A 24,663-nucleotide genomic window follows, 5' to 3' on the forward strand; every position below is an offset into this window, starting at 1 on the left:
TCCAGACCACTTTTTTACCGTCATCTCAATTTTCTACTTGAAAAACTAGCCATAAAAACTGTATCTCTTTAAATGATGATTATGATTAAATGATGAATTGAAATAATGTTTATTTTAGATTCACTTTAATACCATTAGTAAAATAGAGAATATGTGAGAAACATGCTTGAAGTAAAAATATTAAATACAAGACCACCCTTATATTGCCTGTGAACAAATAGTTTTGTCTTGCAAGATGACCAGTTGTCAACATTTAATACTAATACCTTCAATACAGCTGGGATTAAATATCAGACTGGAGCATTTCCCTACAGATTATACTGAAAACTGTTTACAACACACATGATAACTGAATCATGTTTCTTAGTTTAACCAGTGACCAATGGTCAACAAGGTTATTGTCAATAGTCAATGAAGGATATTAAATAGTCAAGTACTAAAGATCAGTGCACATTGAATTTTCCTGGAAACATGCTAGATGTGAATACTAATCTCAATAACTACACTGGTTTGGATGAAGAATGGACATCGGTCAAGAGTTTAATTGTCGCTGTTCAAAGATGAGCATTGATTAACTATTGAAGTTTTAGTTTGGCCATATTTTATTTGTCACTTTTGACAGCTGGGTCACCATTGCTTCTATCAATATTGTTTTAATTAAACACCAATTAAGGCCATACCAATCTACTTAATGGTTTTGTAAAACCTGTTCTATTCCTGTTGATTTTTCCTGTTGATCATCCCTCACTAGTGATTTTAAATCCTGATTAAGGACAAATTTTGCTCAGTGGTTTGAAAGTTGATGATGAATATTGTTTTGTGTACAAAAAAAGTTTTCATAAGCTTATGCTTAAAAATGTTAGAATTTATTGATATTGTGGCCAGTGAACATTGGTTGGTTGATTCTTTTAGGTCTGGAAATGAAATGAAATGAATGGAGTTTTACGTCCTACTCTTCTGCTCTTTTAGGTCTTGAAAAAATGATAATGACTGCATAGTCTTGTAACACTGCTTAGATGCATTATTCTAGATATGAAAACTACCATTTTGCATATCTCATTTCAGGTTTACAAGTAACAAGAAGTTTTGTTGGCTGTTTACGTAATGTATATTTCAATGATGATTCCGTGCTTCATAGTCTGAAAACAGGGAAAGATAACTGTGAATATCAAGGGGGACGTTCAGCCCAATATGGATGTGATGCAGTACAAGAAATACCTATTACATTTCCTATAGCTGGTTCAATGTTACAATGGGATGTACCAAGAGAGAAAGAGTTATCTGTATCATTTAGATTCCGTACAGTACGAGAAGTAGCAGTATTATTTAGTATAGAACTATTAGCTAGAGATGGTCTAGGTGGTTATGAATATGGATATCTTGAGGTATTGTTGTTGTTTTTTTTTTTTTCGCTATTTATGTGACTTGCATTCAAAATATAAATAATATTCAAATTTAAACAAAATTATAATTGATAGGTGTTCTAATAGATGTTCTAAGGTTTTTTCTACACAAACAATTACACAATGTGTTAAAAATAAATTGTCTCAAGACATTAGTAAAGTTGACCTGTAATATATTAAAATTCAGTGAATGTTTGTGGTCAGTATTTGATGTTGTCTGAAACAAACTGTATATTATGTGACAAGAATAATTTTGTCAGTATTTACTAGTATTGAAATTTTCTTCATTGTTTAAGATGTTATTGTCATATTATATTGTCTGAAATGCTGATTATGATGGTGATGTATTACATCTGAGTATTTTTTCTGTAACTGAAGGATTCAGATACCATTCAGTCATTGAGAAAGATTCTTTGTATTTCCAAAAACAAAGTCCACTTTTTCAGATATACAGGTTGTTTAATAGGTGAAAAACTAAAAAGTTGCAAACACAGTAGTATAACTTATTGTGCTGATGAACCAAGGATATATTTCACATAAGATTTTTGCATGTGTGTAATCTTAATTGTAGGTATGGGTAAAAGATGGTAAACCATTCCTAGATTTTGTACCATCCACTAGAAATAAAGAGAGTTTCCGGGAGAATCAGTCGATACCAAGTTTAGTTAATAATTCACAATGGCATACTTTAGATCTGTCATTACATTCCAGGTAAGATTCTTCATATTTTACCATATTTATTCATTTTCTCCTTATTTTTTATATAACTATATGATATTTTTGTTGCTTTTAATTTGTATATCCAAGAGTAATTAAGTTGCGTAGTTCAAAATATTTTTTTTTTTATCATAACACTGAAGTTATTAAGTTTGTTTTTTTATATATAGATGGGTAAATTAAGTTAACATTAATACCTAGAGTACATCACATTTTCACTGTTTATAAAGTATATGAATGTATCACTATTATTTATCTTAAAAAAACAAAATATTAAAGGGAAACAGTCCTTTAATGATTCTCATTTCAGCTGATTAACATGAAATAGATATGTTTTTCTCAAAACTAAACTGAAACTAAGACATAAGGTCAAGTGCTTGATTCAAATCTCAATTTTAATAACATCTTTATCTATTTGTGAACTGGATAATGAATTTATCTGTAGTTATTGACTCAACCTTGTACTTTCATTTTGAAAAGTAATACAGGTAGATGCATTATGTTTATCAGCTGAATGACTAGACGACTATATTCCTTTCTGATGACAATTATGTAAAGGATGCTGGTTGCACAATATAAATAATGATATTCCATGCATTGAAAATGTCACACTTTTTCTTAGGCAATCTCAAGATTTTTTCAACACGTCCAAATATTCCTTGTAGGTATAAAACTCTTATTGTATTGGTATATCACTGGTTTAATATAATAAGCTATAAGTGGCTTAGTTCGGTACTAATACTAATAAATATCACTATTATTCTAGATCATTGCCTACTAATCATTATCTTATAGGCTTTATACTAATATAGATGACACTTTATATCCTACCATATAACACAGCCATTTTATCAACAATCTATTTTCCTGAGCTTAATAAGCCTTATGATTTTGGGGTGTAAAGCTCAGAGAGAGAGGGTTATTTTAAGTGTAGGTTACATAAAACTTATAGAATTGCAATATCTTGAATTAGTAAGAAGCCAAATGCTCATTTAAATCTGTAGTAAAAAAAAAACCTATTTTCAGGCTTGTATTGTAGAGGAATTTGAACCATGACAATAACCTCATTGATTTCCTTCGATATCCTTTCAAAATTTTACTAATTTCATTCATTATCATAGTTTTAGAGAGTAGCTTTTATTAGTGTAGATTTACAGCTTTATTTTCTAGATCTACTTTCCGAGTTGCTATAGAGTTAGATATTAATACAACCATTCCAACAGTAATATTTTATGAGCAAACAAACTCAAACAGAATGTGAAAACTGATCAAGTCTGCAAGCCATGAAAACTCAACAGATGGGAAATACAATATTAATTGCAAGAAATATCAATAAAATGCAGTCAATATTCTGCAGAGATTTCTGCTAATTATCATTTGAATCTTGGAATCACGATTCAGTACTGTGATAAATTACTTTCCATTTTTATGGCCTCCATTACTGTTTGCTGTTTGGTTTTTATCATAGAATACAATCAACATTGATTTGATTTTATTATGATCACTGGAACTGTCTCTGGGGGCTGCAGAATATTGCATAATGAAAACAGGATTAAACTAAAATTGATACTTGTTTGAAGCAATGAAAAGGGAAATGACTTTTTTAAAGTCATAAAATTATTCAAAGTGTCAATTTGTCATCTCTTTCAGAAACTCAAGTTACACATTTCCTTTTGATATCAGCAGCATTATTGAGGCTTTGGCAATTATTCAAAACTTGACCATAAATTTTTTTTCATTGATATTTTAGTCAAGCCAAATTAAAGGTGGATCAAGTTTCTATTCGTACCAATGTATACAGAAAGACATTAGAACACCAGGGTAAACTTGTATTTGGTTATGGTATTGGACTACGTAGGTATAAAAGTAAGTTTATGTTAAAACAAAGCTAGATACACTTTGCATGACTTTTTGCATTTTAAAGGATATTTCAAGTATTCATATTTTGAAATTTTCTTGCAAAGAGTTAATATGGGGCATATTTTTGCTGATATTTTCCTCAGAATAAGGAAAAAGAGTTTTCCTTCGTTTAATCTAACATCAATACTGCTTCAAGGAATCTGAAAGAATATCTGAAGGAAATCTAATATATTAACCTTTAATATTATTTAGTGATGTGATTATTTAGATCAAAGAATTCAAAAATGACTGTAATGTTAGCAGATGAAATAAAATGTTTTTTTCACATTTGCAATTGAGCTTAAAGTTTACAAAAGATCTTACTGATTGATCTCCAAGTTATAGATCTTTTAATCTTAAAAAAATCTTTTCTTAAAAAAAAATTGAAGTATAAATATTTAATCCTCTGTTTGCCTTGACTTAATTATTGATTATATATTTTCTAGGATCAGAAGGATTCGTAGGATGTATTGAAGGATTAGTTATACAAGGAAAGTCTATAGATCCTATCAGTATTATGGAGAGTGATAGAGCAGTAGGTTTAGTATTAGATGGATGTAACCTAATAGATTATTGCAGCAATAATAATATATGCCAACATGGTAGCATATGTTTATCAGATTGGGATGGTGTTAGATGTGATTGTTCAGAACATTATGAAGGAAAAGCTTGTCATTTTCGTAAGTATATTACTTTTGAATAATAAATTTGGCTTTCTTCAAAGGCTGTTGAGTCCATTAAAGCTACCTTTCTCAAGTCATACACCTCAACATTCAAAACTTGTGGCTTAGATTTCTGATTGGACAACTTTTCATAAAATCTTAGAAATATATCTTAGCTTATTTAAACTAATTTGCTGTAGTAAATAAAGTAATATACACAATTGCATTAAATACTTCATTTTGATTTTTGCAGCAAAATATCCCAGAACATGTGATGAATATTTTCAATCAGGAAGGAATATGTCTGGTATTTATATGGTAGATTTAGATGGTAGTGGACCATTATTACCAGCTCATGTTGAATGTCAGATGGGTAAAATACATGATCAACATGAATATGGAGAAACAATCATAGAACATAACTTTCATCCCAATACCACAGTTAGACAGCCATCATTTGCTGATAGACAATATCATCTCTCTTATAGGTTAGTTTGAACTATGTATCATAGTCTGTCATATTTTAAATATGTAGTCTGAAGATTAAGTTATTGAGAATTATCTCCCTTGACAGAAGATGGTTAGCCTGAATGGAGATATACCTTGATAGCTCATTATCACTGAACAAAAAGATTTGGAGAATCTGTGACTATGTTTTGAATAAAGGTTCACTTCTAAGATATAACATGATTGAATTTGTCTGCTCTGCAACAATTAGACCAATTTGAAATCTAAATTAATGGTTAGAGTTTTTGATAAATATGAGTTTTGTGTACTGATAATTAAATACAGAGATCAAAAGTGAAATGATATATATATATCTTTGATCTTGTGGTTCTATCATATTTCTATATCCTTCAATATTGATTTATTTTTCCAGGGGAATGTCAGCTGCTCAACTATATGCACTAACAACAGTTTCTGCTAAATGTGAACAGTATATTAAATATGAATGCTACAGTTCACCTATGGAGTAAGTTGCTAAAATTTTCTGTCTTTGTTTGTAGGTTCCATATTTTCCCTGCAAATGTTTCAATGTTGTTTTCTGAGTTATCTTGATTGGATGATTTTATTAAAGTAACCCCTGTAAAGAACTTTGTGTCGCAAACAGATCAAATTTCAATCTTCCGAAAAAACAACTTAGATAGATGTTTGATGATTCATGAATATTGTGTGTATTATAGACTAGGTAAGAAGACTTGGTTTAAAGCAGCTAATGGTGAGATAGTAGATTATATAGGGTCTAATAGAGCTGGTTTCTGTAATTGTTTACCTGGTGAAGAAATGTGTTCAGGTGAACGCTGCTATTGTGATCGTGGTATGTGGATATTTCCTAAAGATGGGTTTCCTTATTTTCTTTTAATCTTAATTTAATTTGATTATTTCGACGACTATACTTATATTAATCGAAAGTAGAGGTGTTCTAATGATTGGAAAAAGTACCAGTTTGTCTCACGAGTCCCTAATTATCTTGTATTTAACTAAGTACCAAGGAAATTCCAATGAATTTTCTCACAGTCACAGCACTATAGAAAGTTCAATTGTCTTTTTTGGATTATCCAATCTGTACATATAAGAATGATATGAATGAATGAAGGATGATGATATGATAATTTGTTACAGTATTCTGTTATCAGATGTGAAGAAATAGATGTTATTTTGTATTGTATGTATGATGTTACAGGTTTAAAAAAATGGGACCAAGATTCAGGTATTAATAAAAATAAAGCTCAGTTACCACTAACAGAAGTTACAGTATTACAATATCCTACTGGTACCGGAAACCTTACTATTGGTCATCTTAAATGTTGGGGCAGTGGTGAGTAGGGGCTTTTCAATTCATAAAGATCTTTGATCATTAAAGATGTAAAATTTGTGGAACGATAACTGTGTTTACTGCAGACATAAGCTTATTATCTACCAACTGATCAGCCGTAATAGATGTTCAATATGTAAAAAACCTATTCATTCAAATATTATATGGTATTCTATTTCAGTCCAAGTTCCATTAGATAAGTCTATCACTTTCATTAAAAGTTCCAGTTATGTAATGCTACATTCCTGGAAGTCTGGAGATTTACGTATTAATATAAAAACAGATCAAACTAATGCCTTGATTCTCTATCAAACACCAGGCAAAGGAATGGGAAATAAATTTTGTATAAAAATAATATCTGGTAAGTTATTAAAACGGTTACTTTTAAGATGTCACTATCCTAGGCCACTTAGATATTAATAGCAACATGTAAATAAGGATTGGAATGGTGCCAATCTATTCTATCAGTGTACATATTCTCTTCGAGGTTGCCATTTGATGTCTTATTTTGAACAATACACCATTTGATTGGATGTCTATTTTCAGCTAATGAAGTTCAGTTTCATTTTGTGATTAATGGTAAATCTATATTAAAGACTATATACACACCTATCTCATTTGATACTGGAGAATGGCATACCATTATAGTTGAACATGATAAATATAATCTTAGATTATCAGTAGATCAGAGTCGTAGTTTATATACATTACGTTCTGATATAGATGATTTAATAGATTTCTCTGATGGTATTTTATATATTGGTGGATTGCCTGATGGGTATGTATATCTAATTATCAAACAGTCTTTTACATATTCATCTGATAATTAATTGTTTGATTCATACTAAAAAGAAATGTGAAACCTGCAAGCGAATGTTTTCATACATTTTCAGGGACCCTTATCTCATAGCCTTAATTTTTTTTAAAGCATGACATTTAAAATTTACATTGGAAGCCAACAATTTTGTTGCAACTCTCACTATTCTATAAAATGTATAATTATTTAATTTGACGCACATTCAGGAGGGCTGTTGTTAGACCCTAACTGAAGTGGCTGTATTTAAAATAAAAGCTTATAAAAAAACGTAATGAAAGTTTGGTCTGAGTTTAATTAGGCTACTTCAAGGCATGATTAGATGACTGAAAAGGTAAGCAACTCTACCTGACTAGAAGGGAAATAACCTGTGTTAAGACAGGACTAATCCAGACCACAATATGACAATATTTATAATAGTTTATTGTATATTACAGTATTGCTGGTGAACTAGGAGAAACAGGACCAGGTTTAACAGGGTGTGTACGAGGGTTTGTGTATAATAATAAAGAGAAAGATCTATCTAGATTAATAGATGGTAGTATGACAGGTGTTACTACTGATTGTATGTCATCATGTTGGCCCAATCCTTGTCTAAATGGGGGTGTTTGTGAAGAGAACTGGGGATCCTATAACTGTATTTGTGCCAATAAATGGATTCATTATGGAAATGATTGTGAAAGAGGTATGCATAGTTCCTTATTTTTTTATGGCATGTATTGTATTTTAAGTTTTTTCGTATTGATTAACTTAAATGAAGTTGTGTTCCTATTCCTTCCCTAAGAATTGCCACAGTCTGGTGCTTGTTAAATAGAGTCTGTTTTTGTCATACATCCTCATTAATTCTTATTACTGCTACAAATGCTTAAAATTCTCCCTGAATTTATTTTTTTACCCCTGGTGGTAATGTGTTATTTGATATCTTAATTGTTTCAGATATAAATCGTGATGCAGTGACAATGTCTGGTACAGTAACATCATTTATGGTATTTGATTCATCTGAATATCCTGAAGCCTTACATCAAACTATTATATTTAGTTTCCGAACATTTAAACGGGAGGCAATGATACTATACATACATGATGAAATGAATAATTTTATACAGTTTGAACTACAGAAAGGAACCAAGTTGATTATAAGTTATAATAATTTTAATGAAGTTATTAGAGAAACTATTACATTTGATATTGAGCGTAAGTTATTAATGAATTGATTGAAAAACTGTTCAATACAGAAAATACATTGCTGCACATTTGCTTGTTACTTATTTCCATGATAATAAATATCAGATTTACACCTATGGAACCTTAGTGGTTCAGTGAGTAAAAGGCTTGCTTGAATCCTGGTATGGGTCATTATAATACCTTCCGACTTTTTCCTCCTGGTTTGTTACCTGATGCAGGTCACGGTTGCACATGGAAAAAGCATCTTATCCACAAGATGGCACAATAAACAGGCTGTGCCGTTAAAGATCCCTCAAAAATCAGATATCAAAAAAGAGTAGGCTTATTCTGATGTCCTAGCAAAATTTTCTTCATTTCACACCTCATCTTATTGCCCATCCAGAAAGCTTAAATTGGTGCAAACATGTCATACGTAACACCCATTTAAATTTGAAAACCAATTGATTCCTCAATTTATACTATGAAATATTATTGTAGATAAATTAAGTGATGGTAAATGGAAACAAGTAATAGCAGAAATTATAGGTGATTCTACTAGATTACAAGTTGAAGATAAAACTCTATTAATACAATATCCTAGATTAAAGTTACGCAATTATAATACATTCCCTTATAAAGAAAGTCGTATTCCAGGTAAATTGTGTTTTTTTTTAATATTCTCTTAATTAGAAGTCTGAAATATTCAAATGCTTATTAGAAGATACTTGTAACTGCAAGTTAAATATTCTGTGTTGTCTTAACATTAACCTCTTCCATAGAATATGTCAATGATATGACACCAACTTTAGCTTATATTTTATTGATTAATTTGTTGGCAATTATAGCATGACTTTCAGCAATCAATATTTGGGAATCCAATGATGACATTCCAAATTCCAAGTTAACCCATTTGTTAAGGCATTTGACTATATAAAAGTTATTGAACTTCTTTGTGCTTTTGTTTGTAGAATCAGTATTTTTACCAAGACCTTCTGAAAAACCAGTTCCATTTGTTCATCTTTATGTTGGTGGTGTTCCAAAAGGTGCAACTACTCTACCTACCTTTGATGGCTGTTTACGTGGTTTGAAGATTGGAAAGAGAATATATAATTTGAGGGAACAAGGCGTAAAAGCCAAAGCAGGTAAGAAATAAATAAATACATTTGGTTGAGAGACAGATAGCCTGAGATATCTAGTATGAAATATTGTTCATGAGATCAGACTCAAAATCAGAGAAATTGATCTAAGATACAGATTTTTAGATATTGAATTTTATCTATTATGTTATTTAACAAGATGTCCATTACTCAAACAAATGTAATTTATTTTTGTAGGTGATGTTACTACTGCATGTGAAACTGGTTGTATAGAAGATAGATGTTTAAATGGTGGATATTGTACTGAATATTTTAAACTGGGACAATATGATTGTGATTGTACTGAAACTGATTATTCTGGACAACAATGTCAAATAGGTAAGGACATTTTTTGCACGTTTATAAATATCAAGGAAAACTTGTATGATATAGTACTTTTGATTACTGTGTTTTGACCATGGATAAAAAAAATTTGACGAATACCTGTATATAAGACATTTTGTTCCCTACATCTTTTAGAGTAGTAACTTCAATGCAAACCAAACAAATGTACATTCTGAGTTAAAGAGTTTGATATTGAAACAATATTTCAGTCTGAGAAATGTAGATTACCTAATCATGATCATAGTCCTTAACAAAGTTATCTTAAACCATTGTTATTTATACTTTATAAACAAATGGCAGATAATGTATTATTATTATTATTTCAGAGCCCTCTGGTAAATTTGATGGTAATTCAGTGATAGAACAGAAGTTTAGATTACCATTAATAGATCAACGTAGTTTATCAGAACAATTGTCTTTTACCTTTATATCAGACGGTGTTGATCCTAGTCTGTATGTTAAAGGAGAAATTATAGAAATGGCTATGATTTATGTTACAAGTTCTAAGTAAGTTTTGTATTATTCTCAATGATATAGTTTAGATTTATTCAATAGTTCATGTTTGTTGTTGTGTTAAAAAGGAAAAAAGTGCTGTGAACCCTGTTTTTTTTTTTATTGAATTTTTAATTCCATACCATATCCATGAACTTGTAAAACTCACCAATTGTAATTGTACATTAATATTTAACATGATTTATTACAGAAAGAAAGATTATTTACTGGCTAAATTAGAACAAGATGGTTCGGTCATGATAGAAACTAATCAAGAAATTGGAATTTGTAAGCTTTCAATTTTCATCTACAAAAGCATATGATACACTGGGCTGATTTGTGTGCCTTTTTTGTCATGCAAAATTGGTAATAACTTGAAGAAAAAACAATTAAACAGAATGCTGACTTTGTATAGTCACTTTGATCTGTGAATAATTTTTTGAAGGACTTGTTTTAAATTAAACACATTCCAAATTATTGTGGTTAATTTTTTTTTTTAAATATTTTGCAGATCGTATGAAGATTCCAGTAGATTTTGCTAATGGTAAAGCTCATGAATTGAGATATAAACGTGATGGTTCAGATATGTTTGTCACAGTAAGTGATAGTTATTTTAATACAAGATATACGACTTTCAAATACATGTCTCTGTGATGTTTGAACATTTTGTCTATGTTCATATCAGCATGAATGCATCATATATAATCATAGATTATGACTCTATCAAAATATTTCTGTTACATTTTGTCATTTTTGTGATTCAAAATTATTTTCCAAGTCATATCATATTTTCTATTAGAATAGTATTGCATTTGTCAAATTTCCCATTGTTCATCATATATGAGTTTTGAGCATGCTTTATTCTTCTTTTTATCATAAATTTCCTTTGCCTGATTATTTAGGTTATACCATATGATAAAAAAGGATTTCCCATTGTAAGTTCTCTATAAAAACACTGCCATATATGTATTGTATTCTATTGCTTTATATCACTGTATATATCTGTACCCTGTTTCTGAAAAAATCTTGAAATAGAAGTTGTCGTAGATGTAGAATTTCACGTTGAGAAAAGTCATATTTGCGTTAAAATTTGATCGTTAATTTTTTGAGAAACAGGCGCTAGCACAGTTTATATTATCATATCATATATATACTATTGGGTGGAGATATTTTTATATGTTATGTCAGAGTTAGGCTTCTTTATTGCACCTTTCCTGTATATTTGACGTATATGCACATTTTTGTTTAAATGTAGGCCTACATTGGGTACAGTAAAAGTTTAAGATTTACATATTGGACTTTTTCATCAAAGCTGGTGCTAGTTGACGAACTAGCTAGTTATTGCCAATCAATTTATATCTGTAGATCAGACATGACAGCATAATATGTAGTTTTATCAGCAATCCTGTTGTTTTTAACATGGTTTATTTACTATAATAAAATACATCTATATTTTTCTTGTATTATCATACAAAAATGTTGCAAAACGTATGACAAAAACTGATTCTACAGTGTTTAATATCTAAATAATATTTCCATGACTGTAATTGTTTTATGGTTACCTAGTTAGATGCTTGAGGTTAAGAGTTCAATTATGGCTTAGTATACCATCTTATTTTTCTACCCAACTCTATTTGTCATTTGATCAAAGTTTGAGACATCATCTAATCATTAGATTAGAAGTATAAACTGATGCTCACCAAGAACCTTAACAAATAAAGAGCAGATGGTCCCTTAAAAACTTCCCCATTGTACACAGCATTGTTCCCTACTGCAATCAGATATATGATGCTATATGTTGTAGATTGATGGTATAGAAGAAGCCACCATGAATTATGCTGCGTTTGATTTAGATGATATAGATTCTATTTATGTTGGTGGTATGGCACAACAAACAGATGATTTTTACAGTGTTGTCAATTTTACAGGCTGTATCTCCAGTAAGAGACTTTAACATCTATTTTTATATTTCTCTAAGTCTATCAGGGTTCCAAAGCCCTAACTTAAAAATAGAGCCATATTCATTTGCTTTCATTCAAATAGCCACCTGCTTTGTATTTTTTATTAAGGAAGAAGGTTTATTAATTGTTTTCATAAATGAAGAGTCTGTAAGTTGAATTGTGAAGAATGGACCTATTTGATCAGATATTTTACGAATTTTTTTCATTTCAGATGTAGTCTATACACCATCTAAAACCTCCTCGATTAGAATACGTCCATTAAAAGATTTTTATACTAATAGTTCTGATATAAAAGTACTGGGTAACAGTGTATCAACTTGTTCTGATAAACGTCCTAATATATATGGTAAAGTTAGTCGCACACCAAACCCTCCACCAGATGAGTTCACAGATTTTGAGGTTTCTACTTTTTATATTTTTCCTGATTTGGGACAATTTTATTCCAGTTACACAAAATCACAATCCAAAATTTAAAATGGTAGTCTTTGGAAGCCTTAAATGATATGATAACAGAAATAAAAGTCTGTCATTGATATCAAAGAATTAAAGATCCAGAACATTGGTTGGAAAATGATTACTGTATTCCAAAACAGTTTCTGTTCAGCATTACTCGGATTAGTCTTCTAATTATGCAATTTGTTTTTTTAGTCAGTGACAATGCCGGAATGGAATATTGGACCAGCTAAAGTAGAAATAATTGGTGGAATACCGATACCACCAACAGATATAATAGTAACTACACAATCACTAATCTTACCTAAAAATAATACCTCAACTTTATTAACAGATTATAGTGTTGATAATATGACTATAGGTAAGTTTTTAACCGTCATCCTGGCAAAAGGTTCCTAATTGCACACTGCATGGCATTAACCCTCTTCTTTAACCAATCAGGAGAGGAAAAATAGGCTGTTTCATATAGTTTATTAATCTTTGAAAGTAGAATATTATCACCTTCATCATTTTTGAGGAACAAAATTGGAATATCAGGAATCAGAGACCCAAATCATTGATATTTGTGATGGTCTATATATACTTTATATATGTATTATATTTCAATATTGTGAAGGTAAAGATGCTTTATTTGATTTCATATTAAATTATCATTTCAGTTATTACAGCATGTATTATAGCATTATGTTTAATACTAGCTATTATAATAGCGTTATTATTGGTAAGACGACGTAGAAGATTAGGTGAATATGAATTAAAGAAAAAAATAGTAATGGATGGTGTAGATGGTGATTTAGATGCTAAAGTTCCATTAAATCATGTGACATCTACTCCAGTTCCTCATGACCATCTAGCTAAACTTGATGAATTTAGTATGGTTTCAGCTACTCTTGGACCTCCAAAAAGTAAGCATTATCAATTTTATGTATAATTTGAATTGAATATGAATTGATCTACAATTGTATTGAGCACTATTTTAACAGTGAAAATATTTTATTATTGTATAATTTCACTTATGTAGATTGATACTATAATACATCTTATAAAAATTAGCAGTAATCCTAGAAGTAAAATAAAGTCTTTTTTTGTACTATGTATATTCACAAGGTATAATGATCTTTGTGTAATACCTGGACATCATTCTGCAAATACAGCCCATCAATGCCCTCGACAGAAGGACTCTTAATAACATTGCTGGCTGTGTCTAGATCTCTGATTGGCTGTATGCCTAGCATACAATTCCAATCAAATTGCTTCATTTATAAACTCTTGTGATACATGGAAAGACACGGATTGTATCAACATTGTGAACATGGGTGCTATACTAATCTTTGTTTCTGCATGTATTTCAGTGAGGAATAATGTAGCTAATGACCAGCAAGCTAACAGATTTAGTCAAGGAAGTTTTGTAAGTTATTTTATGATAATGAATACTAGCATGCTATATAAATAGAATGTCTGTTCTACCTCCTAACTGTTCATTAAGAAACATGTTATTGTCTTAGGTATTTGAAGTCCAATACACAGTGATGAATATCAGGTTAATTCTGTATTTTGATCTCTAAACATTTTGGTATTCAACCTTTGAAACATTGAAATTTCAAGTTTAACAGTTAGTATGCACAATTGAAATAAGGCTTGTTTTTTTCCGCAAAGTTTGATTCTATCTTCATGCTACCAAATGCTTTGAAATATTTAAATCTGTTTTAATTTGCTCAAAAGATCAAATGTTTTCAAATCCAAAAATCTGTACTGGTACTGATCTTCATAATTATCAGAGATTTCAGACATCAGTAACAAAACATTAAAGAGATCTTTTGATCAGTCAGTATTTTTGAAATTTATTATAAGAAATAATGCTCAGGTTGATTTCTTAAACTGTGTGTATTGGACTTCTGAATTACCATTCCCTGCACATTTGACTTGACATAGCTATAGACTATATAGACATGCATTAACCTGAACTATTTATGACTTTGTAGCCTATGATAGATGATGAAACAGCGTTTTCTAGTGCTATATATAATAAACGTAAAAATAGACCAGCTTCTTCTATATCCGAAGTCTTAGAGGAATTAGAAAGGCGACAGAAAAATATTAAAGATCCCAGCACAGGTACATTTCTCTATCATATTTTGATACCCTTATATTTACCTTGAATTTGTTGACACCCTTTACTCCTCTTGCATTTTATTTGCACCCTTGACATGCTCTCCCTGTAAGAGTTTACTTGCCTATGGCCTGCCGCTATGCTGATCATTTTCAGATGGAAACAACAATTCACTGTATATTGTATTAACTGGAAATTGCATGAAATGAATGCTCTGATGCAGCTTTGTGCTAAATGTTTTAAATGAACTTTTCTTCCAGATGAAATATGTAAAGAGTTAGAAGAAAATCTTAAAAGAGAATTAGAATTAAATCGTGCCCATGGGGAGGGAGAATTAGAATGGGACCCACAAATAGATAAGGCACCGTTAACTTATGTAAGTCATACTAAAGACTACATATTTATTTTGTCTTTATTGTATTGGACTGTTAAATCATTTTTATATTTTCAAGACCGTTTTTCTAGAGATTGCATTGGAATTTGGTAAAATGGTTTTTAAAACTTAATTCAAACTCAAAAAAGGGATAAATCTTAACAGAAAGTTAACTGAAATAGAAAAAGAATTTGATAAACTCAAAATGTATTAATGATTTTACAGTACCTGTATATATTATTATTAAGTATGGTAAATGGTTTAAACAAAGCTTATTGCATGTTGCATGGCAAATAAATAAATTGTGCATATTTTTAAGATTTATTGTAATAATAATGTACATGTATTATTAACTGCATATAAAGAGAGCACAAGCTTATTTCACCATTTCTTTTTCACATCCCATATTCCCTGCATAATGATTATTAAGTTGCTATTTTCCCCAGTATTTCATTTCATTATTTCATTTTAAAATTATTGTTCTTTATCTAGAAGTTCTCTCAGATTTATTAAATTAAAACAGCTTATTCAACTTTTGAAATATTTATGTTTATGCAATAAAATAATACAAAAATAAATCCCTCAATAAGTTGTTGTTTTTGAATGAAATAAAAGACAAATCCCAGTTTTAATTTAAACATTTTAAATTGAAGAGATCTGAATGTTCTTCTAGATAATTGATCTCTTGCATGATTCCTTTATTCATTTCTTTCTTTCATTCATTCATTCTGCATCGTGTCTTTGTGTTTATTTATTTTTAGGGAGAAATAACTTTTTTCAACAGCCCTTTATTATTGAGTATTCCTGATGAGCTTGAAGAATTAGAAATGTCCCCTAGTTCTTCAATACACAGTCTAGAGGTTGGTATATGCCCAAAATCTATTTCATAAAGGAATGGGAAATGCAGTAAGCTGATTAGCTTCAAATAAACTTCATTTTAACTTTATCTCAAATGATATTGATTTATAGTTTATTTATAAATAATGTACTTAATAAATTTAGTTATTTATTCCTTTTCTTTAAGTATTTTACTGTAGTTTTAGCTTAAATTACTTTCCACTAGCTTGATAGTTTTCACTGATATTTATTAATCCACATTGTGGGTAACCTAGAATTTATTAATAAGTTAAAGTATTGCCACTTTTTTATGTATGGCCACTTTCCATCCGTCTGTCAATAATTGTCTGAAGATTTTTGAAAGATGAATTTTTTTTTTATTAATGACTAACCTTTGAATAAACTTAGGGATTAACGTTTTTCAAAATTCACATTGAAGTAATCTTTCATGAGTATTTTGAGAGTCTCTGAATAGGCCTTTTTTTCATAAAATAACACTATTTATTTACACATATCCTAGATATATTATTTCACGAGGATGATTAAGATTTAAATAAAGAACATTAAATTTCATCACTTTATCCAAGTCATGAAATCTGCTGTGCCAAGGGAGATAACTCTCTATAAATACTTGATATTTTAAGATCACAATATGATGTATGAAGATTATTTTTTCATTCCTGAAATTCATTTTGTGATTTCAGAAAAAGGAAGAGGACGATATAGTAACGGAAGGATCAGAAAATCCTAACAGTAATGGTGAATATAATGGTGATAGTGGGTATGAGGCTGAGTCATCACGACCTGAAGGTTTAGAATCAATAGATGATAGTGCTACTCCAGATACAACTATAGACGAGTCTCCTACAAAATTATACTATGATATTTCTGGTATAGAGTTACAAGACTCTCCAAATTTATCTGTACATCAAAAACTTTTACCTGCAGAGACCAGAACGTAAATTTTCACTAAGAAGTTGTGAACATCTGTTAATGAAACCTTATTAATTCTTGAAGAGACAGTTTTTACTAATGGTTTATGGACAGATGGGCTGTTGTCATGTAGTTGAATGTTGGTCAGAGGGAGCATTTTCATTATCATGCTTATAATGGTGCCAATGGGAACTATCAGAGTCTATGAAAGGAATTCCATTGTGTTCGAACTAAATTACAATCTTATATTCATTTAGGATAATGTGACATTGACATTAAAGTTTTATGTGATTGTTTTTGTTGATGTATTTTTCTGTTTTACTGTTAATGATTTCTGTTATTGCAGGGTTTTGTTACGAAAAGCATGTTATCTACAAGTTTAGAGAAATGAAGGGACAAAATTTAAGGAAATATATCTCTTGTATTCTGTACTTTAAGGAAATAGTGTGCTTTTGCTTCCATTGTAAACTTTGGCATTAAGAAAAGAAAGTCTTTGAAAATTCTGCATTGCTGTATCTGTATGCACTCATTAGTGTCCCTACAAGGGTTATGTTTACTGTGCCAGCAAGATTAATTTGTCAAACTTTTAGACACAGAAAGAACACCAGTCTGGATATAGATCTGAATGATTGATGTTAGGTCTGTTATTTGAAATAGATTGAATGTTAAAGGGATTATATAGAGGTTTAATCAAAATTTATGTGTATCTGGGATCAATTCGCACCATTCCAATTTTCAATCAGATGTCTGTAGTTCCTTCAATTCCACTAAAAATAAATAAGTGTTTGATGACGTCACTAAGTGCAAAAGATGCTTTATCACATATTGCCCTTCGTGATTAGTGATGTTATAAAGCACTTAGTTTTAGTGGAATTGTAGGAACTACAAACGTCTGATCGAAAATTGAAATCAAGTGTCCCAGATACACTTAACAAATTTACAATCCCTTTAAGATGTATAACTAGTCATGTATATATACATACTGAAAACTATGGTGTAATACTGGTATACTGAACTATGATATAATAGTAATATAGTTTGGTTGTATATCTCAGTATTACTCTATCTAGTCTTTACATTCTAAATTTCATTACAATTCATTTGAAACCTCTTTTAAAGTCAATAATCTGTTCTATTTATTTTGATCAAGGTTAGTGCTCATTATTTATATATTATTTTATGTTTTCTTTACTGCAGGGAGAGTTAAAATAGTAATCATACATCAAAAACATTCCTGTGTTCATCTGTGACTCTTGTTTCACTTATTCAAAGAGTAAATTCACAAGTATTTGTGAACGATGAAAAAGCTTAATATAACCAAATCACTAGCCCTGCTTTAAGCAGTCTGGTCTGAAGACAATGATATTTGATGCTGTCTAAGACTTGCTGCAAGAGATAACTTTGGACCATTGGCTATGTAGTTCATGTTTTTGATCACCTGTCTGTAGAATGTAGTAGTTGTCAAGTGCCTTGATTTAAAGCAACTACAATATTCACCAAGGTTGTATCTTGCCAGATCATTTCTAAATGGCATTTTTTTGTTGAAATTTTTGTTTTGTTCATTTCTCTGTAGTATTTTTTAGAAATTGCTATACCTAGCTAAGTTTGAGGCAATATATTATATGATTACACAAGAAAACAAACCTAAAGTCAATACTTGGAGAGAAAGGGTAAAATTGAGTCAATGCAATGAGTATGATATAAAATAGTGTAGTTGTATTACAGAGATTGTGATTACTTGTATCTTACTTCAAGATAATCTTAAAGATCAGTTATTAGCTTTATGTAAACAAAATGATATTCTGTCTCAAAAATATTTCAGGTTTCATTTACAAATATTTTTTTCCCTTGACAAACAACATCATCAACTATCATTACTGTAGATATAAATCATGTCATAATTGTAAAAATTTCATTTTCATTTTCATTATTTGTAATTATCACCCACTATTTCTTGTTTTATTATGAAATAGTGACATCTGTAGTAAGTCATTTACTCAATCTCCAATCAGTATAGGTTGATGACTTCAAGCCATCTATGAAATCATGTTAGACAAATAGTTTCAGTTTGCCTTAAAGCCAAGGTCACACAAAAGTCAATAAGGCAGAATTTATTTGTGGAATTTTTCTGTAAGGGTAAACTTTAAAATTGAAGTTGAATAGTTAAAGGGCTTGTATGTGAATCTGGGACACTGATAGCATCTAAAAATCTTAAATTACTTAGTTTTAGTGGAATTGGAATGGTGTAAGCTAATGCTATCAGTGTCCACAATACACATAAAAGTTTAGAAAATCATTATTTAATCATACAAGTATCATATTATTTGTTAATTTTTATCATAAATCAACAAGTGCTCATCTGCAAGTAGAATCAGCTGACTTGTATTTAAGAAATTTCTATGTAAGGCTTTGTACAAAATGAATTTCTAATTTAATATAAATCTAAAATCCTTGTCACAATGTAATTATTTAAAACAATGATCAACTTGTATTGTTTTATGTTTTAAATTAATGATTTTTTATTGGTTGATTTATAAATAAACTCTTGATAATTATTGTGCTTTTAATTTTTGGATTATTGAACAAGTTTTCAGACTAGTTACCTATAAAACTCATGAGTATTAGAACTAGTAAACTCATGAGTATTCGAAAAAAAAAATCTCTAGAACTCACGAGTATTTTAACTATAAAACTCACGAGTATTTTAACTATAAAACTCACGAGTATTTTAACTATAGAACTCACAAGTATTTTAACTATAAAACTCACGAGTATTTTAACTATAAAACTCACGAGTATTTTAACTATAGAACTCACGAGTATTTTAACTATAAAACTCACGAGTGTTTTAACTATAAAACTCACGAGTATTTTAACTATAAAACTCACGAGTATTTTAACTATAAAACTCACGAGTATTTTAACTATAAAACTCATGAGTATTTTAACTCTAGAACTCACAAGTATTTTAACTATAAAACTCACGAGTATTTTAACTATAAAACTCACAAGTATTTTAACTATAGAACTCACGAGTATTTTAACTATAAAACTCACGAGTATTTTAACTATAGAACTCACGAGTATTTTAACTATAAAACTCACGAGTATTTTAACTATAAAACTCACGAGTATTTTAACTATAGAACTCACGAGTATTTTAACTATAAAACTCATGAGTATTTTAACTCTAGAACTCACGAGTATTTTTAACTATAAAACTCACAAGTATTTTAATATTTTAACTATAAAACTCACGAGTATTTTTAACTATAAAACTCACAAGTATTTTAACTATAAAACTCACGAGTATTTTAACTATAAAACTCACGAGTATTTTAACTATAGAACTCACGAGTATTTTAACTATAAAACTCACGAGTATTTTAACTATAGAACTCACGAGTATTTTAACTCTAGAACTCACGAGTATTTTTAACTATAAAACTCACAAGTATTTTAATATTTTAACTATAAAAATCACAAGTATTTTAATATTTTAACTATAAAACTCACAAGTATTTTAATATTTTAACTATAAAACTCACAAGTATTTTAATATTTTAACTATAAAACTCACAAGTATTTTAATATTTTAACTATAAAACTCACAAGTATTTTAATATTTTAACTATAAAACTCACGAGTATTTTTAACTATAAAACTCACAAGTATTTTAATATTTTAACTATAAAACTCACGAGTATTTTTAACTATAAAACTCACAAGTATTTTAATATTTTAACTATAAAACTCACAAGTATTTTAATATTTTAACTATAAAACTCATGAGTATTTACACTAGTTAACTATAAAACTCATGAGTATTTTCAACTAAATAACTCATGAGTATTTTAAATTATAAAACACATGAGTCTTTGGACTAGTTAACTATAAAACTCTTGAGCATTTAGACTAGTTACCTATAAAACTCATGGATAAAACTCTAGGACACTTAGATTGGTGCTTGGAATGAACAATACCCTGGGTGAGGGAGCCGATTGTTGAATCCACAAAAGATGTCCATAAGAAAGCCCCAAGTTTTTTTCATGCAAAGTACAAAACTATATACTAGACATAATTACAAGTATTTTGCCTAAAAAATGATGATAGAAATATAAAACATCCAATATATAAAATATAACAAGAATTGCATGCAATATAAAAACAAGTTTTCCTTTACACAATGTGATTAAATGGAATATATAGTATACTCAAAAATTAATCAAAGTGGTAAAAAAGTTCATAAAATATTTGAAAATGACACATTTTTTTACAACTTTTTTTTATTAGTTCATAATGCATAAAAATGATGACGATAAATTTGCAAATCAGTCTCATAATCCTGTTTTAACTCTGCTTCCAGCATGAATATTCTCCCAAGTAGCTTTACACAAATATCCCAAACAAAAATAGAACGAGTCTTTCCCCGTTAATCCCAGCTGACCCTGATGACAACGGTATGTATGAATACCAACTTGACCAGGTTTCTTCATATGTGTAGTATACATGGAATATATCACATGTTCATCTGTATTAGCTAGTCCTTTATCTAGTAAATATTCCACACTTGATTTATATCTCTTAATAAATCTACTTAGGGTTTGATTGGTTCCCAACACCATACTACCCGATACCCACACAGCACGATACATCATAATAAAATCTAAATCTAAATGTGGATCATGAGGACCTACTTGTGTAAAACCAACTTTTTCTCGATTGAATTTTTCTGGTGGTAACATTTTAAAAACGTCAGTTCCACTCTCATCAAGCTTTTTAAACATAGTAATATCCACCCAGGCAAAATATGGCGTCTTGAAATAATTTTTCTTCACAGCTTGTAATAAAAATTCATATTTTGCATGAATTAAACATGAAAATTCAGGATTTGTTGTGTAGGGATAATGCTTAGGATATGTTGACTCTTCAAAGATTTTACGAGTTTTCTCCAAAAGTGAAAAAGCCCACAATTCTTCTCTGGAAACTTTGATTATTCTAGTATGAGATTTTGGTAAACAATGTCTGACACTTCTTACATATTTAGCAATCTCATCATCTTCCACAAAAATAACAACAGGGTTGGTGAGTTTACTAAAGGGGCGAACCCATTCCTTATATTTATATGGTGAATGATAGTCTAGAACACCATGTCCTTTCTTTACCAGGCCCAAATCAAACAGTGCTGTAACAATTGTAATTTCATCAGGTTCATGTTTCAAGGCATATCTTGGTATCTGTTTATATTTACACCATTTACTCTGGAAGAATCAAAACTTGAATCATAATCTATTTCTAACTTTATCAAAGTTAGAAATTTTCAATCATGAAAAGTATTGCCTAATGCAAGTTTAATTTTCAAATTTAATTCCATTCAGCCCATCCATGATATGTGTATCTGGTTCAAAGATTGTCCTTGTGGATAATATATAATACAATTATATATAGATTTCTTATAGACAATTGATTATCAAAATACTTTCAATACAAAGTGCTAAGACGAATTAATAATTCTCACGAAAAATAAAACCTTACCACATATGGATGTCCATACCAAATGCCTACACTAAAAACCACATGATCTGTAAAAATACATATAAACCATAAAGTATTTTTTACCAACATGCCGATACAATTAACATTGTTTCTGAATCGGAATATTATATAAAAAAAAAAAATTTTTTACATGTTCTTCAAAAATATTTTAAGTTCTGTTTTATTTTTAAGCTTTTCTCAACAATTTAAAAGGAAACTTACATCCAAGATAAAGTATAATACACAGGAAGAGAAATGCTGCTATCTGTAATAAATTTCTATATAAATATCTTTTCCCAGGAATTTTTATAGCTTTCAATAAAGAATTTGGCAAAATCTTCTCCATTGTGACAGTATTTTTCACCCCATAACAATTCAATCAGTGATCTACAATAAAAGGTTAGCTATTTAGCTACTACTAGAATCTTTGGCTGATTAGTCAATTCTGATTCTGATTGTTAGATGTAGACACTACTTTACATGTTTGGTCATAGACTAACATTATCTAAGTAGTCTTTTTAATATTGGCTGAGGTGTCATTATTGGTTCTAGTGCCAGTAGTCTTGGTCCAAATTGTCCTGATTATCTTGAAAGCTGACAATTTTCAGAAGCCACTTACCAGTAGTCAGTAGATCTTTAATAATACTTGTCATTAGATCTGACATGTATTTTCTAATTTACATACCTAATAATGTACAATTGAGATGTTAGAGAATTAAATATTAGAAGAAAAATCCCTATCAAAGAAATATTGAAATAGTATGAGTCACAACAATGACACACTAGCCTAATAAAAAAATTATGTCTCTATAGCTGTGATATTATTGTAGTCTGTAGCCACTGGCATAATTATTTATTTTCGTGCTGATCTTAGTGAATATTTTATATGTTATCGGACAAATACCTGAAATTTGTGCCTTTTCAATTAAAGAAAAACTAACGTGATTATAAATATTGTTATTCATGCTATAGAACTGTAACAGACAAGAGTTTATTTGAACTCTTGTGATAATAACTTACAACTACACTGGTAATATAAATAAAGGGGAGAGAATAAAATTTTAAAATTATACGGATTAGTCAATAAATATGGGCATACTTTCATACGGACTCACTCCACTAATTCATTTGCCATCTCATCCCATGTTAAAACACGAAATTCAACCTTCTATAACTTTTTCCAGAAATCTCGTTGAAAGCTTTCCAATATGTCGAATGAAAGCCTGAGCAATTCTCAATGTCTCCTAAAAAATTCATTATATGATGACCATGAAAATTTTGAGCTACTAAAATTGAAAGTAGACTACTACCGGTTATACTCATCCGCTAGAGTTTGGCACTTCACAAAACGACTATTTTTAGAATTAGCCTTCCGCCTTTAAGTCTCTCATCATCTCACCAAATCTGAAAGATAATGCAATTTCAGACATCAAATTCCAAATCTAGACCAAATTTTACCCAAAAATAGACAAGCAAAAACCCCAAAAGGGAGAGAGAAAGAAGATTTCTAAAAAATGTTTTAGTGGAGTGAGTCCTATACGGATAAATCTATTGACAGTGCTGAAAGAAGTTATCTCCCTTTGACCACATCCTTATTGTTCACTTGACGGCTTTCCGAACATGTTTGCTGCTGATGGTGGGACATTTTCCCCAACACACATTGCAATCAGTATTAGCCGTTTGCCATGGGATCCTAATGATCAGTGCACCAGTTTATCACAGTCCTGACCTGAACTTGCACCAGTTCATGAGAATTCCATCAGTCCTTCGTGGTTCATTAACCCATGTGAACATCTTGTGAACCTTATCATTTTATGATTATTCATGGAGCCATTTTAAGGTATCGGTAGTCAACTATCTTGATCTAATGAGATGAGTAGGTTAAGCCTGCAATCTTATGAAGTTATGGAGTTGTGAAGAGGACCTGGTTTGGTCTTTCAGTCGCAGTTTTATTTTCATTCTGATTCTAACCAAAAAATGAGAACAAGGCTAGAAAGCTGGGATCATTTTTTT

At 29.9% G+C, this 24,663-nt stretch overlaps 2 protein-coding genes across 2 annotated transcripts in view; one reads left to right on the forward strand and one right to left on the reverse strand.

The window, feature by feature from the left end:
- Window positions 1–17,498, forward strand: part of LOTGIDRAFT_233060 (hypothetical protein) — a gene marked incomplete at both ends in the record, with an annotated part of 28,379 nt that extends 10,881 nt beyond the window's left edge. Inside the window, 29 exons of the mRNA XM_009058505.1 lie at window positions 1,066–1,385; window positions 1,975–2,114; window positions 3,871–3,986; window positions 4,466–4,699; window positions 4,935–5,169; window positions 5,562–5,654; window positions 5,866–5,999; window positions 6,366–6,500; window positions 6,679–6,858; window positions 7,044–7,275; window positions 7,749–7,996; window positions 8,248–8,505; window positions 8,974–9,129; window positions 9,444–9,617; window positions 9,810–9,950; window positions 10,283–10,463; window positions 10,660–10,736; window positions 10,960–11,045; window positions 11,351–11,383; window positions 12,253–12,388; window positions 12,621–12,808; window positions 13,058–13,223; window positions 13,522–13,767; window positions 14,215–14,270; window positions 14,845–14,977; window positions 15,233–15,348; window positions 16,107–16,205; window positions 16,887–17,140; window positions 17,462–17,498. Coding sequence (XP_009056753.1) covers window positions 1,066–1,385; window positions 1,975–2,114; window positions 3,871–3,986; window positions 4,466–4,699; window positions 4,935–5,169; window positions 5,562–5,654; window positions 5,866–5,999; window positions 6,366–6,500; window positions 6,679–6,858; window positions 7,044–7,275; window positions 7,749–7,996; window positions 8,248–8,505; window positions 8,974–9,129; window positions 9,444–9,617; window positions 9,810–9,950; window positions 10,283–10,463; window positions 10,660–10,736; window positions 10,960–11,045; window positions 11,351–11,383; window positions 12,253–12,388; window positions 12,621–12,808; window positions 13,058–13,223; window positions 13,522–13,767; window positions 14,215–14,270; window positions 14,845–14,977; window positions 15,233–15,348; window positions 16,107–16,205; window positions 16,887–17,140; window positions 17,462–17,498 — 4,604 coding nt within the window. The remainder of the gene's footprint in view (window positions 1–1,065; window positions 1,386–1,974; window positions 2,115–3,870; window positions 3,987–4,465; window positions 4,700–4,934; window positions 5,170–5,561; window positions 5,655–5,865; window positions 6,000–6,365; window positions 6,501–6,678; window positions 6,859–7,043; window positions 7,276–7,748; window positions 7,997–8,247; window positions 8,506–8,973; window positions 9,130–9,443; window positions 9,618–9,809; window positions 9,951–10,282; window positions 10,464–10,659; window positions 10,737–10,959; window positions 11,046–11,350; window positions 11,384–12,252; window positions 12,389–12,620; window positions 12,809–13,057; window positions 13,224–13,521; window positions 13,768–14,214; window positions 14,271–14,844; window positions 14,978–15,232; window positions 15,349–16,106; window positions 16,206–16,886; window positions 17,141–17,461) is intronic.
- Window positions 17,499–21,452: 3,954 nt separating this feature from the next.
- LOTGIDRAFT_162529 (hypothetical protein) lies at window positions 21,453–22,996 on the reverse strand (the record flags this gene model as incomplete). The annotated part of the gene is made up of 3 exons (XM_009058506.1): window positions 21,453–22,376; window positions 22,651–22,697; window positions 22,873–22,996. The coding sequence occupies 3 exons, from the start codon at window positions 22,994–22,996 to the stop codon at window positions 21,453–21,455; spliced, it is 1,095 nt and encodes a 364-aa protein (XP_009056754.1).
- Between the last annotated feature and the right edge of the window lie 1,667 nt (window positions 22,997–24,663).

Source organism: Lottia gigantea (assembly GCF_000327385.1).
Source record: "Lottia gigantea unplaced genomic scaffold LOTGIsca_34, whole genome shotgun sequence".
Taxonomy (NCBI): Eukaryota; Metazoa; Mollusca; class Gastropoda; family Lottiidae; genus Lottia; species Lottia gigantea.